General features: G+C 39.4%; 1 protein-coding gene across 3 annotated transcripts in view; it reads right to left on the bottom strand.

Moving 5' to 3' along the window:
- Positions 1–487: 487 nt before the first annotated feature.
- SLC1A2 (solute carrier family 1 member 2) overlaps positions 488–14729 on the bottom strand; it is a 94067-nt gene continuing 79825 nt past the window's right edge. For all 3 annotated transcript variants that reach the window (XM_074584276.1, XM_074584273.1, XM_074584275.1), the window contains 2 exons: positions 8889–9120; positions 488–5411 (listed from right to left, as the gene is read on the bottom strand). In XM_074584276.1, coding sequence (XP_074440377.1) covers positions 5337–5411; positions 8889–9120 — 307 coding nt within the window. In that variant the 3' untranslated portion in view covers positions 488–5336. The remainder of the gene's footprint in view (positions 5412–8888; positions 9121–14729) is intronic.

A 14729-nucleotide genomic window follows, 5' to 3' on the forward strand; every position in this document is an offset into this window, starting at 1 on the left:
GGGGAAGGTGTTTCTGGGATGGTGGGCACGTGCGAGGGATGGTTCCTCAGAGCCTTGTGCCAGGGAGCCCACTCATATAAGAATTACCAGCACCTCAGCATCAGCAACGGTTTGACTCATTCATAGCAGCAGATTTCAATTTAACATCAAACATCATTAGGAGGAAAAAGTGAGGGAGGCACCCATTGTGCAGTCTGTTCCCAGGCACTATTGCTGGGGACTTTATTGGGAATCCTGCCTTAGGTATGCAGAACTGCAGAGTCCGCGCTTTGTCTGAGGACCACGGAGACACACAGCCTTGGTGTCTATGTGGGAAGAAAGATCAATGACTTTGGAAGGAATATACATCAAATACATTGTTTCAGGTAAATTGTGAGCAAGAACGTAACACTTCCAAAAATAAGGCGAAGCTGAACAATGTTTACAGCTGGACTGCCTTCTTTGACACTTCAGTATTGCAATTCCTTTTTTTTTTCTTTTTTTTTTTCAGTACTTGAAGCTACACTCTATATATCGTTATTCAGACAAAGGAAATTGGGTACATATTTTTCCTTCAGAGTCATCAATATGATTGGAGAGAAGAAAATAACTCATCTTCCCAAGAGTGCTTTCTGCTGGGAACAGGAGCTTCTCCATAGTCTTATATGGTGAATTACAGCCGAGGTGAATTGTCCCAATGGACTACACACCTAATACTATACACCACAATAAATTGTTGTGAATAGGAAAAATATCTTAATTGTGGCCTTAGAAGTCACAATAATAAAATCAAGCATAGTCTTCTGGCTCATAACAGATTAATATTACAGTACATTTTTATAAAGTGCTCTTATTTATCTGTCTGTAAATTAATTCAAATGCAGCAATAAAAATAGACGAATGGAACTGAATGAAATGAGAAACAGTTATACCTTTACATCTTCACAAAAGGGTTCTTCTAGCGTGGTACTAAAGCTCAGAGCCCTTTTAAAGATAATTACAGAAGTGACTGTCAGCGGTGAGGTTTAATACTGCCTGTGGTTTTGGGGATTTGTGCCATTGCTGCTGTATTGCTACAATGCTGCAACACAAGGGAAGGCGAGGAAGCAAAGAAAATCCAGGCAGTTGCCAGAATAAATGTGTTCAAACACTGTTGCTGCAGCTTCTCAGATGAACAGTTTGCTCTTCTGAGTATCTACTGATGGAAAACTAATGATGCTGGGAGGATGGAAAACAAATCAGAAATCTTTATTACTCATTCATTTTAAAGTGGCAAAAAGTTTGGAATTCCATGTGCTTTGAGAAAGAAATGGAGATCAGCTGTATCTCAAGGAAGAAATGGAAAAAAACATACTGATAGTGATCCTTATTTTTGTGCTGAGTTTTAAGTTCATTGCTGGACTTTCAGCATAGACAAAATTAGGCAAAAAAGAAGCATCTTGGCAGAAATCTTCTGAATGTGAGACTCAATATCATTATAAATAGTAGACAAAGACTATTCCCTAGGATAGGATTGTGAAATGTCTTATTTCACAATAAGACAGAGACAGGAAGGGACTTGACCTTTCCTGGAAGCCTGTGACTCCCATAGATCTCAGTGAGGCTTTCATGTAGTCAGAGCATTGCAAGCACAGGTTTTACTACAGCAAACACAGTTTTTCAGAGACATACTGAGTTTCACACTGATTCAAAAGGAAGGAGCACATCCCATAATATGGTTCTAAAGGCTTATCCCCTACCTATTTGAAGCACCTTCGTGTATAAGACCCACGCATGCTTCTTATAATGCTGGTGTAGCCTCTGTCTTCTAAGGGAAGCAATGAAGAAACATTCAGTGGCAAAGGGCTCCACCCTCTCCTACAGTTTTAACGAACAGTGTGCTTTCGTTTCAATGAACAGATACTCAGAGCATGCCGACCTAGCTGCAGCAGTAAACGCATAAAGCAAATGCATAAGCATGTAGTTAATTAAGCGTGCAATTAACTGAGTCTTTGCCTGGTCTAGACTTTTCCACGTGCTAGTGTGCTGTGAAAAGGATATCACAGTTGAACAGACATGGGTGGGGGGAACTGACAGAGCAGCAAACAAGAAGAATGTAGAAAGAAATGTTAATTTGTTTAGAACTACAGAGAAAACAAATCACTTTCCACTGTGCTTTTCCTTTAACTTTGCCACCCCAGCACTGCGAACAAATACAAAAGATTTGCCAGGTGCAAATTAATGCATCGACACTCCTGGTGAAACTAAAAAGGGACTGGCCAGTAACCAGCGCTGCCTGCTGAAACCTTGTATTAGCTGAAGTGGTCAGTCCCTGGGTTATTTTCTGTTTATTTAGTTAAATAGCAACCCAGCCTCATGTGGAATGAGCAAATCAAGAAATGCAAGCCAAGAGTGACTTAAATTTTCCCAGAGAAACTGAAAGCTTTTTGATGGTTAAATATAGTGCTGCGCTGGAGTAACACTGTATTAAATATTCATTCAGGCTAAAAGCAGAGGAGTACACCAAAACCAACATTTCTCCTTCTCCCACATCCACATTTAAATAGAGAAATACCATTGTAATTATCTTGTGAATCGTCCCTGAGTTACTGTATCTACAGAATTACTATTTTAAAATCACAGTCTGCTATTCCAGTCCTATCAAAAGACCCAAATTTATTCTCCCTTATGTGGGTGGGGTTTCTCTAGCATCTCATTCCTTCCTCCCCTTGTCTCCATCCAAAGAAGCACTCTTCAAAGGACAGTACGTCCCAAGTGGATAAGTATAAGCATATGCTAAGTGTTTCTCAACATGTAATTTTGTGGAGCTGCCTAGTCACATGTTGCTGGCATTCCTATTTGTTTCCAACTGCTAAATGGTTTCAAATGACAGCTAAAAGTGTGCAGGCCAGTTTTCTAAAGGTACTTTCAAGGCAAGAAAGTGGTGTGGCTAATCCTAAGAAACTGCTACAATGAAGAGGATGGAAAGTCACCTATCAGTGGGCGAGCTGTGCCATGAAACAGCTCGAGAATGCTGGATATAAACCAGAGTAAACACTGTGTGTTATTTTTGGATATAACTACCAACCAAGTCACAGCAAATTTCACTTAATGTGAGCCAGCATTCTCGGAATACGGAACATTTTGGAGTACCTACACACCGTCTCAGGCACATTTCTGGCACATAACCCCATGGTAAAAATGTCTTTGAATGCAAACCGGGAGAAGCAGCAGCTAGCTATAGGTTAACTCTGGGTATGCTAATACCAATTACTGAAGAAAAGAGAAGACAACCTGCCTATCACTTCTCTGAATATCCTATAATTCCATCCCTCAAAAAAAAAGCCTCAAGATGCTTCAGGAGGCCTCTGGAAATGTTCTCCACCTCTAATAAATGGTAGAGGCCCATAGAATTCACAGTGGTTCAATATTTGTTAATTTATATAGGCCATTTTGCTTAGGATTGTAGCCATGGCATGCAAGTGAGGACAAAAATACAATGGCAAGAAAAATATTCCAGAACAACAAATGCTTAAATGAGGGATACTCTGACAACGGACTTGATCTTTCACATCATTAATCATGCAAGTAGCCTTGGCTGGTTCAGGTCTATGTGCGTTTTTGTAGATATTTATATGAATGCAGATGAGCAAAAGCAGCTTATATTTATATTTTAATAGCTTCTACAGAGCCAAACTCTACAGTTAACACATTATTCCTGTTTAAACCCCTGACAGGTCTAAGCACAGACACTGAATGGCCTATGTCCGTAAATGTTTCGACTCCACTTTTAAGTTCACCATATGCTCATATTCTGCTTCATTCTCAGAACCTCTGAGAGCTCCCTCAAAAAATGCAGAAAGCTTGTTCTGTGGGTAGAGCCTCCCAAGGCCATGCGGCTCAGCTTTGCTACAGAACATTGCTAATAGTACAATGGCATTCACCAGTGTCTTAAAACTGCTGAGTATTAACAAGCACCTTTAAAAACATTTCACAAGATGATTATTGTGACTGTAATTTCTTCTGACAGGATGAGTCAGCCATATTATGTTGACAAAACACCATCTCATTAATTCAGACGCCATGTGCTCTAAGAAACTCTTCTCTGACATTAGAGAGCTATATGAATTGTTACTCTGTGAAAGAGAGAGGGAGAGATGTATATTCAATATACTGATCTAAATCCTGAAATTCTGGTTTATTCTTCATTCAGTCCTAACCCTGGCTAAATTCTATTAACCTTACATGGAATTTGGCTTTGCAATGAATTCAGGATTTAGCCATTCTCTGAAATATGACGCATACCTGAAAGATGGCTTTCACTTCATAACAAATGCAACTGATGATCACATTCAAAAACTCTCCCTTTCTTAGAGTAATGGATTCAGAATTTGTTTATAAGTCATTATCAAGTACCCAATCATGACATCCGTGATCAATCTTAGTCGTGCCTTACTTGAATAGTCCCATCCACATAAGGAAGCCCTCTGACATCAGTGGACAGGCTGAATAGTAAGGTGCTACCTACTTTGATTAAGAATGGCATAACTGAGCCCACGGTATTCTGTATTTTGTACATCAGGCACAGATTTAATGAAGGAACGACCACCCCTGCAATAATACTGTCTTGTATTATACGATGCATTGTGGTCACAAAGCAGCACAGCCCCATCGTACAATAAAGGCTGCACCTGCCCTGGGACAGCTGATAAAAATACATCCCATGCACATACAAATCTAAGGTCTTGTCTTGTTGGCAAGTATTAGTTGTACTGATGTAACAAAATGTCTGGGATAATTTATTGACTTCTATACATTAATCTTGTCCCTGGATCTAAGCTCAGTTTAAAGTACAGCTAGGCACAAAAATACAGTGCTTGTTATTATTACAACAAATAGAAATCTTTATGGACATTTTCAAAAGATATTTTAGCCATACAGTGCTAAATAGATCAGGTATGCCATAAGAGTCACCAAAACTTGAAAGTTTATGTAGTACTATATTTCTCCTGTATTTGTGACCCTGAGTCCCTGTAGTGAACCGTACTGGCACTTTGATCTTCCCATTTTGCAGCATTTACATTCTCTGTGTCTTGAATGAAAGGGGAGGTGGGTGAGAGCACATTGCACTGCATGGAGAATTCTCCAGCTGGATCATCCAAACAGTAACACAAGGGAGACAGATGGTTATGGATCATTGCTTGGCAAAGACACTACAATGACTTGATGAGATCTTTGCTAAGTTTCAGTTAAGAAATTAAGTGAGCAGGAACTGTAGATGTTAAACAGAAAAAAAGAGAAATCTTCTTCAATCGTGGTATCTTTTGCCAGGAGATAGCTTCAGGGCTTATTAAAGATGGAGCTAGGAATCTCTTCCCTTAGTTTTCACGTTTCCAAGGCTCTTCTTCAACAACACTGAAGTCTGCAGATTTGCCATTGGTTGCCAGTGTTACCTGCAAGTAATTACCATCAACAACCAACTTAAAGGCCAAGGCACTTTGACAAAAAGTCATGAATTTTATATGGAAGATCATGATACTTACAGGAATTACATACACCGTGGCTTATTATACATGTAAAATGTATTTATTCAGAGTTCACAACACTCCCAAATAGTGAGACTCCTGTTCACTTATTATACTGACTAGAAAACATTAGCAGTAGAAAAAAAAAGTTCCATATTTTCTTAGCCTTTGCTGTAGGGGTTTTTTTAATAAATATTTCAGATTCTACTCCTTTCTCTCTCTTATACATTTCTCTGGATTATTTCAAAAACAGATTACTTTTTCTTTAATGTAGAAAGTCATATTTTTTTCAGTCGAATTCCTTAGCAAAGCAGGATAGCTGATGCAAGGACATGAAAAATATGCAAGGCTAGAATAATCATAGATGTATACCTATACACTCACCTAAAATTACACTACTTTGAAAGAAATGGAGGAAACGATATGCTGTGAAAGTATTGCTCATCATACTGCTATTTCTGACAATGCAGTGAAAGATTTTGACTCTAGTCAGATGAAAAATTCACAGTAATACTATGTTTGTCTCACAGAAGGTACAGCAAAACATCACTTTTGCCCATAAAGATACGTGAGATATGTGCTAAAGTTTTTATGTTTTAAGTACGGTAGAAGACCTGTAGTGATCTACCAACTCACAGTAAACACTGGCCAGTATGTTGCATCACAGAAATCACTATAAATAAACCCATGCTTCAAGAAAGATAGCTCCATTTTTAAAAGGTAAAATGTCAATTTAACTTTACAAAAGTGATCTAGATTTTTATAATTGTGAGAGAACCTTTCACTTTATTCTAAATGGACGGCTCACTCTTTCCTAACTTACCTTGTAAGTTAACATCCTCAGCTTCAAATGTAAACTTAAAGACAGAGCTGAAATTCCCCATGCTGGATAAACTGGATGCATGGAAGCATTGGGACATGGAAACATGACAAAATGCACTGATTTTTGAAACAAAGTAAAGGTTTTTCTTACATAATTGAAAGGGAGAAACATGCAAATGCAGGAATGAACAGCTTAGAAGTGAAAATCACAGAGCCATGTGAAATAAGATAATAAAAAAATACAAAAATATCATGCAATAACAACCACTCTACCCCCATATAAAGGTAAATGACTTATTAAAAATATACACTGACCATGCAAAATTATAAACTACTAGCATTATACATGGAATATATTACAGAAAGTAAATAGAAAGGACATGTTAGTAGCTTAGCTTTTCCAAATTATGACCAGAGCTTCTGCAGTGAGCTTTTCAACCCACCAGTGCGTTTGACAGTATGAAGAGATGTCTCTTCAGATTTAACAGCTGGCTATTTTGAAGTCCCAAATCTTCACTCTGTTGCTTTTGCTACTCTAACAATTGGGAGCTGTAGACTACTTCAACATGATCCAAATGCTCCACAAATGTCAGCATACATTCATAGCTTGTAAAGTAGAGTGTAACATCACATCCTTTTGGCAGCTTCCAGACAGACCCACAGACAAGACAAGTGACTGCTCAAAGTCAGTCTTGTGCTCAATCCCGTAAACCTTAGCTCTTTTCATGAGTTTAAAAGTGCAAAATGAGATCACAAGCATAGCAATCCTAAAACAATGAAAAAGGACAAACACTTCTAGCTCATAAATCACTGGTCCTAAATTTTAATTAAAGGGTGTGCTTAGGATAAAATACTGCACCATTAATCCATGTTTTTGAGGTAAGCTAATGCCTCAACTGCGGCAGATGGTAAGAGAAACTGAACGAGACAAGAAAGCGTGACAAGTATCACACCAACGGGCTACTACTTTCTAGCCTGACTTGGATCTCTGTGCAAATCTGAAAGACTGGAAGGATATAAAATTATCAGTATTCAGTTCCACGAACCTGATTCAGGCTGATATATGGTAGCTGAATTTGTCTTGAACACACTGAAATTAGCATAGTCTATTTCACTGAAAAACAGTTTTCCAAAAGTTCCAAAAGAAGTTAGCCAAAGTGTGTTGGTGTGTGTATGTGCAGGTGCTTATTTTTAATGAAAAAAATATTTTCTTTTCAGGGAGTTTCTTTTTTCCTTTGAATTTTTACCTCTCCTGTGTCCTTTCATTTTTTTGAGAAATACAAATTAATGACAATTTTTCTTTTTGTATAAGCATGTATTCTCTTATCATTTAAAAAAAATTCTTTAATATTTCTCATGGAAAAAAGTGTGTTAGAAGAGGAAGGGGAGAGCTGTATCAGAACAAAAAGTTTGTTTTCATTTAAAAAAATCATTTTATTAAAAACTTGGAAGATTCAGGGAAAAATTGAGGGGATAAGATGAAAGTTTTTTTCTTTCCTGAATTCAGTATTATTTTTTCCCCTGAAAATTCAGGTTTGGCCTGACATTATCTAGAAGTAAGCATTAGAATAAAATATATTCTAAAGAATATTTCTAGCGAGGCTGGAGACAGGCAGAAGTGACAGAATAGGACTTTTATTTTCAATATATAAGGTGATCTGCTAACGGACATTAGGCATTCACAGTTAGGTACTGGCTCAGTTGTAGAACTGGAAGATGCAAGAGAATCTGTTTGGTTAAATGGCTAAGGTAGGCTCACTGGCAAATTCACTGTGTACAGGATCCAGTCAGAGTATTAATAAATAAAAAAAGACTATGAAATTAAAAGTTTCAGCTTATTTCGCTCTCTTTCTCCTCTTTTTCAAAAACTCTTGATTTTAAACTGTCCCGTCCTAGTGATGGGTCCTTAGTAAACTTTTAACCACTAGCCTCCCCAACTGTTTTCTCATTCAACTGGTGGGGTTTCTCAAGCTCACTTTGCTCTGGTCAAGACTTTAGCATTACTATTAATAATCCACGTTAGTTACAGCAAGGATTAGAGACAGAATACAATGTTTGTGCCTTAATGACTCAGGAATGATGACGGAAGCAAAGCGTAAGCATGCTGTATGAGTACAAGAACATTCTGACGCTAAAGTGCATTCAACATGTCCATCTCGGAACAGCATATCATGGAAGGCAGTCAGCAAATGACAACACCTGTATCTGAATCGCAGCTATCGTTCATTTGAGTTGGCAATTAAGTTCTTTGTTGCCATAGAAAATTAAGTAAATGTCCATAGAAGGTGATGCCATATTCTCTGCATCTTGGCATATTCCATAATACGCTGCATCTTGCCTTTTGATATGTAAACAATGTACATGATTTTTTCCCCTCAAATGACAACTTTTAAGAAGAGTGCAAAAAACCATCTTTTGAACTGCTCAAACTCATTCAAAATGTCTGGAATTCATGGATGTTTTTGTCACATTGTTATTTGCAGAACGATTTGAAAAATACATGCAGGTTAAAAAATAAGATGAAAAAAAATAAAGCATGCAGTGCTATATACATGTCTCAATATCCATAAATGTGAAAGGTACCTTGCACTCATCTACTATGACTGAGTTGTGAGCTGCAAAAACACATTGGTTTGAGTTGTTTTCCCTATGATTTTTCATGTCGTCATAGACTGACTGAGTCTTGGTCATTTCAATGTCTTCACGCCCTTTATGATGGGAATCAATGGTGTCAAGTTCTGCCTTGGAAAGGTGGTAGACAATGCCAGCACCAAAAGAATCCCCCACCACATTGACTGACGTTCTCATCCGGTCCCTACAAAAGAAGCAAAAGGAAGAGGCTGAATGTCATGACAGGAAGAAAAAGTAGGGCACGACAGCCCTGTTAATGTTATAGTTATTGCATTTATTTCAGGAAGTTTAAGGCATCTTTAGAACAGAAAGATGGGAGCTTTCAAGTGAAATTGAAAAAGCCTGCTTTCCCAGAGGACTTGTTCAGACAGGGAGGATGTGCAAACTCCCATGTCACAGCTGCTCATACTCATGGATTTTGGCAAAGAACTTGTGCTAGAGACACAACCGAACTGCAGAGCTGTGCTTAACTGAGATCTCCCCAGCATCTGCTTCTGGAGCTGGAGGTTTCAATGTCAGGGTGCCAGGCTCACATCATTGCCCTTTGTTTAATCTGAACTTATCAGAGCACTGAATTTAATGCAGCTAGAGAGAAGGATTTTGGACCTGATGAAGTGCTGTCATTTTTGGGGTGGATTAACAAATGGCTTTATTCTCAGCGAGCAAACTATGGGGGAAAAAATGCCTGAAATATCTCCATAAGGCTCAGGCTATCAAAGCTCCTCTCCTGGCACCATCTTTACAGATGGTCATCTGTTAGCATGGCAGCATGCCTACTCACCCTACTGTACGCCAGAGCTTGGCATATGATCCAACCAAATATAGGTCATGGCCTACAAAATGATGACCCTGTGACAGCATTTCAGTAATGAGAGCCTCTCTTGTAGAAGGGTGCCAACAGAGGCTCACGTGCTTCATTACAAAGAAACATGGTTTTTGGCACTTCCTGGAAAGGATGCCATTGGACAGACATGCCACTTTTCTCCTGTCTTGTTTTTGGAGTGTGGCGCTCTCTGTCAGCAGGGAATTGATGGTTGCGGATTTTCCCTGATTTCAGAATTCTGCCACAAGCCTACCCAGAATTCTGCAAAAATGGGAGATGGTCTTACAGAGCACTGCAAGTCTATGGGCTCCTGCTGTCTTTCCTACTGCAGGTAGGCCGGCGTTACACATATTGAAATCATTTAGAATCTAATTTGCCTCTTCCTATCTGAAATAAATATAAGACTCCTAAAAATCTTATCACCAACGGTTTCAATGTAAACCTACTGCAGCAACTGAGTCTAGCTTTGTCAAGTAGGTCAGAGAAGCGATTACACTGATTAATTCTCAGAGGTATACCCATGAAGACTCATTTACATAAAATGGGCAGGTTGAACAGCGTGGACATTTCCCAAGGGACAGACAGGCCAGCATGTAAGACCTCATTTCCTGTGGCAGTGATTAATTAGAAAGACCCCTTTCTAGTATTTCTACTACTACATTTATGTGATTAATGTGACATCTCCTTTTCCTGTAAAGCACTGAGAAATAAATAAATAAATAAACCCCAAACTGAAAAACATTCATTACACATGCCTATTCATGGCCATACAGACTTTTGAGCCCTTTTTAACATCTTTGCTCTAAATATCTGTAAACCTGCCTTTCCCAGCTGTGAAACTGTGTTCCCTTTCAACTTTATCCTCTCCCTATCTACATTATCATCCAAATATGTAAATATTTGGAGTTTGTGGAGTAATATCTTAGTTGAAGCAGGTTTGTGGAGTAATATCTTAGTTGAAGCAGGTTTTTTTTGTTTGTTTGTTTTTGGTTTTTTTTGGTCATACAATCATGGAATGGTTTAGGTTGGAAGGGACCTTAAAGATCATCTTGTTCCAACCTCCCTGCCATGCGCAGGGACACCTTCCACTTAGACTAGATTGCTCAAAGCCCCATCCAGTCTGGCATTGAACAATTCCACGGATGGGGCATCCACAACTTCTCTGGAAAACCTGTTCCAGGGTCTCAACACCCCCACAGAATTTCTTCCTAATATCTAATCGAAATCTACCCTCTTTCAGTTCAAATCCATTACCACTCGTCCTATCACTACACTCCCTGATAGAGTCCATCCCCAACCCTCCTGTAAGCCCCCTTCAGGTACTGGAAGGCTGCTATAAGGTCTCCTTGGAGCTTTCTCTTCTCCAGGCTGAATAGCCCCAACTCTCTCAGCCTGTCCTCATAGAAGAGGTGCTCCAGCCCTCTGATCATCTTTGTGGCCCTCCTCTTGACTGACTCCAACAGGTCCATCTCCTTCTTGTGTTGGGGACCCCAGAATTAGATGTAGTACTCCAGGTGGGGTCTCACCAGAGCAGAGCAGAGGGACAGAATCACCTGCCTTGGCCTGCTAGCCGTGCCTCTTTTGATGCAGCCCAAGATGCGTTTGGCTTTCTGGGCTGTGAGCAACCATTGCCAGCTCATGCTGAGCTTCTCATTCACCAACACCCCCAAGTCCTTCTTGTCAGGGCTGCTCTCAATCCATTCTCCACCCAGTCTGTATTTGTGCTTAGGATTGCCCCGACCCATGTGCAGAACCTTGCACTTGGCCTTGTCGAACTTCATGAGGTTCGCATGGGCCCACCTCTCAAGCCTGTCAAAGTCCCTCTGGATGGCATCCCTTCCCTCCAGTGTGTTGACTACTCCACACAGCCTGGTGTCATCAGCAAACTTGCTGAGGGTGTACTCAATCCCACTGTCCATGTTGCTGACAAAGACGTTAAACAGCACTGGTCCCAGTACTGACTCCTGAGGAATGCCACCCGTCACTGGTCTCCACTTAGACGTTGAGCTGTTGACCGCAACTCTTTGAGTGAGGCCATCCATCCAATTCCTTACCCACTGAGTGGTCCATCCGTCAAATCCATGCCTCTCCAATTTAGAGACAAGGATGTTGTGCAGGACAGTGTCATCAAAAGAATATCCAGAAGGAAAAAAAACACCTCCAATAATCCCCCCAAAAACCAAACAAACTAACAACCCATTGGAGGAAAACATCCTTCCAGTTTTGCTTCACACAGATGAAATGCTTTATACAGTTCTCATCCCATTCCTGTGAAGAGTGTTTTAAACCTGGTCAGAGTGGCAGGATAGGAAAATATGGCTTTCTGAGTGTAATTTTTAATTAAGATCATCAAATATACTGAACGCGGCAATATAGCTCCACGAAAAGAACATCTGCTTAATTTTTTTGTATGAGCGGTATTTAATTTTGAAAGGATTCACTGATGCCAGACGATGGAAGGATAGCATAGGATGCCAAAAAACAAGGTGGAGAAAAGACATAAATCTAATTGAGGCACAATTCAAATTCTGAAAGGGGTATTTGAGGAGATGTTTCAGCCCATATGCATGTACTACTAGCCAAGAGATTCAGCGATGCAAACTGCACACTGCTGCCGAACATGCTAAACTGCGTGAACTGAAGTAAACAAGTTCCTTACAACAGAAAGGACAAAGTCTTGGCTGTCGGGAATCAACAGCAAAGGGTCACTGACCACTTTTGGACCAAAGAACACCCCAAGAAGAACAAAGAAGACAAGAAGACTGTACTTATTCTTTTGTTAAAAACAATTGAGCAATTAATTCCAGCTATGCTAGAATGATGTAAACAAAATCAATATAGGAAAGTTGCAGTCTAGTAAATGACTTGCCCCAACACAGCTACTTCTGCGCTGTCCATAACAGCTACTGTGAGGAATCACGGGACTGAAAGTCCAAGTTCTCTCTCAAAAGCCAAGTCAACATCTAGTAAGAATGGGCTTTGGAATAACTGGGAAGTAATTTAACTCCTAGTAAGTGTTAATGCCTAATTTCCTCAAACTGGCATAAATCAGAAGAACTGGAAGCTTAACAATACAGATGAAAGGAACAGAAATGAGAAGAAATTAATTAAGTTCTCTTGTTATTAATGTCATAGTACCTATATAGCATGCTAGTATGAAAAAAGGTTATTTCTGTTCCCTGAACCCAGTATATCAACCTTACTAGATTTTAGAAAGGAGATTGAAATCTTAGCACACCTGCTCAGTCAAAGACCAGGTGACATGTTTAACTTGCCTTACCTCTTTGTCATTACAGGAAAGAGCTCCTGTTTTGTATAGCTTAATTGGATTTACATCAGGCCTTATCCAGACATCAACTGGGTCTGAACATTGTGAATTTACATCTAAGCCAAGGAACAGAGTCAGAATTCAAGCAATCTTTTTCTGAGCTACAGAATGAAGGTTTAAATACCGGATCAGCCATCCAAGCTTATTTTCTCTAATTCCTCTCTCTTCACTGCAAAATACCACTGTATTTGAGGTTGTGTTGTGATATTTGCTAAGCCTGTCAATCTCACATCTGGAAAGTAGCCAGCTTCTGGCTAGAGCAAAAGAAGCTAGTTTTATTCCAGCTGTTGGCATATAATTACTGTCCTATTAAATGTCAGCGCTGTGTTGTGCTTAGTTTTAAACTGAGAAACTATGAAAGTTGTGAAATCTTGGGAAGCTTGCCTGATGAAAGAACTCACACTGTGTATGTACGCATGGGAGGGGGAAAGTTTAAGAACCTAATCTCTAGATATTGGAGGGGCTTTAGAAGAAATCAATACAGAAACCTTTTGGCTCCAATTTGAAGGAGAGAGTGACAAGTTCAAGGACAATCAAAAGTCAGCTTTATGTTACACCATGACCAAATTGTGCAAAACTGGTTTTGGTAAGACCACAGTTTCAGATGATGGGAGTACTGTAAAATCAACTGATATTCTGATATTTTCTTTCATCAGAAATATTGAAAAACTCATTGACTGCAACATTTTTTAAAAGCTTTCATTATCTGGAATTGAAATGTTATAAAAGAGCTATTTCAAATATTTCTGGTTGCAATTACACACTGGTTCCAGAAAAGTGGCTAGAATTGGGTCTTAAATATTTTTATTAACTTTCTCTTCTACAGTCTATTAAAAATACTGATGTAACGTAATATGATGATCTAAAGAAATGAATAAAGATAATGTTTGTAAGTAAAGAAAACATCTTTCTATGAACTTTCATTTCAGATATTCTTTAGGTCTGGTTTATGTGCCCAAAAGCTTGCTAAAAAGTTGACTTGTGTGCCTTTTCTTAACATCAGCAGTGTCAGCAGCATTGTTTTCCTTATCTCATTAGATCATTGTGGCTACCACAATACAACCACTGGAAGATGGAAAATAAAGCTATTAGCTGTTGACATATGTTAATTAGCACAATACTTCCACCAGCAAAATTTGTCTTAACTTTGCAGCACTAGTGGCATGACACAGAGCTTTCATCTCCTTTTTTATCTCGTTTCCCATTAGCTTTCAATTCTGAATCATGCTGCAATTGCACTGTTTATTGCTAGGCCAGAAGGATCCAAACCCAACCATTTGTGCTGAAAGGTTCTTTTGCCTGGCATTTCTTTTGGAAAGACAACCTTGAAATATTTCTTTCAGAAGTACTATCCTTCCTATACTTACATTTACCACCACTACAGCTCCATACATAATGAGCCAACCATCCTGCAAAGAGACAAGGAGTTAACTGGGCTGGAAATCAAAGCAGTGATGGGATGGAGCCGGGAGATCGCTGGCACATCTGAGGCTCAGGGATCAGTTACTTGAACAACACCGTAAATCCCTCAAATAGCCCCAGAAGCAAAAGATGGTTCTCCCCAGGGATTCAGCTGAGCAGCTGGGAACAGAGAGCCTATTCCAGCCTTTCCTGGCAGGATGGACATTTTTATTTCCTAAGC

This window comes from Larus michahellis, chromosome 4, assembly GCF_964199755.1.
Source record: "Larus michahellis chromosome 4, bLarMic1.1, whole genome shotgun sequence".
In the NCBI taxonomy this organism is placed as follows: Eukaryota; Metazoa; Chordata; class Aves; order Charadriiformes; family Laridae; genus Larus; species Larus michahellis.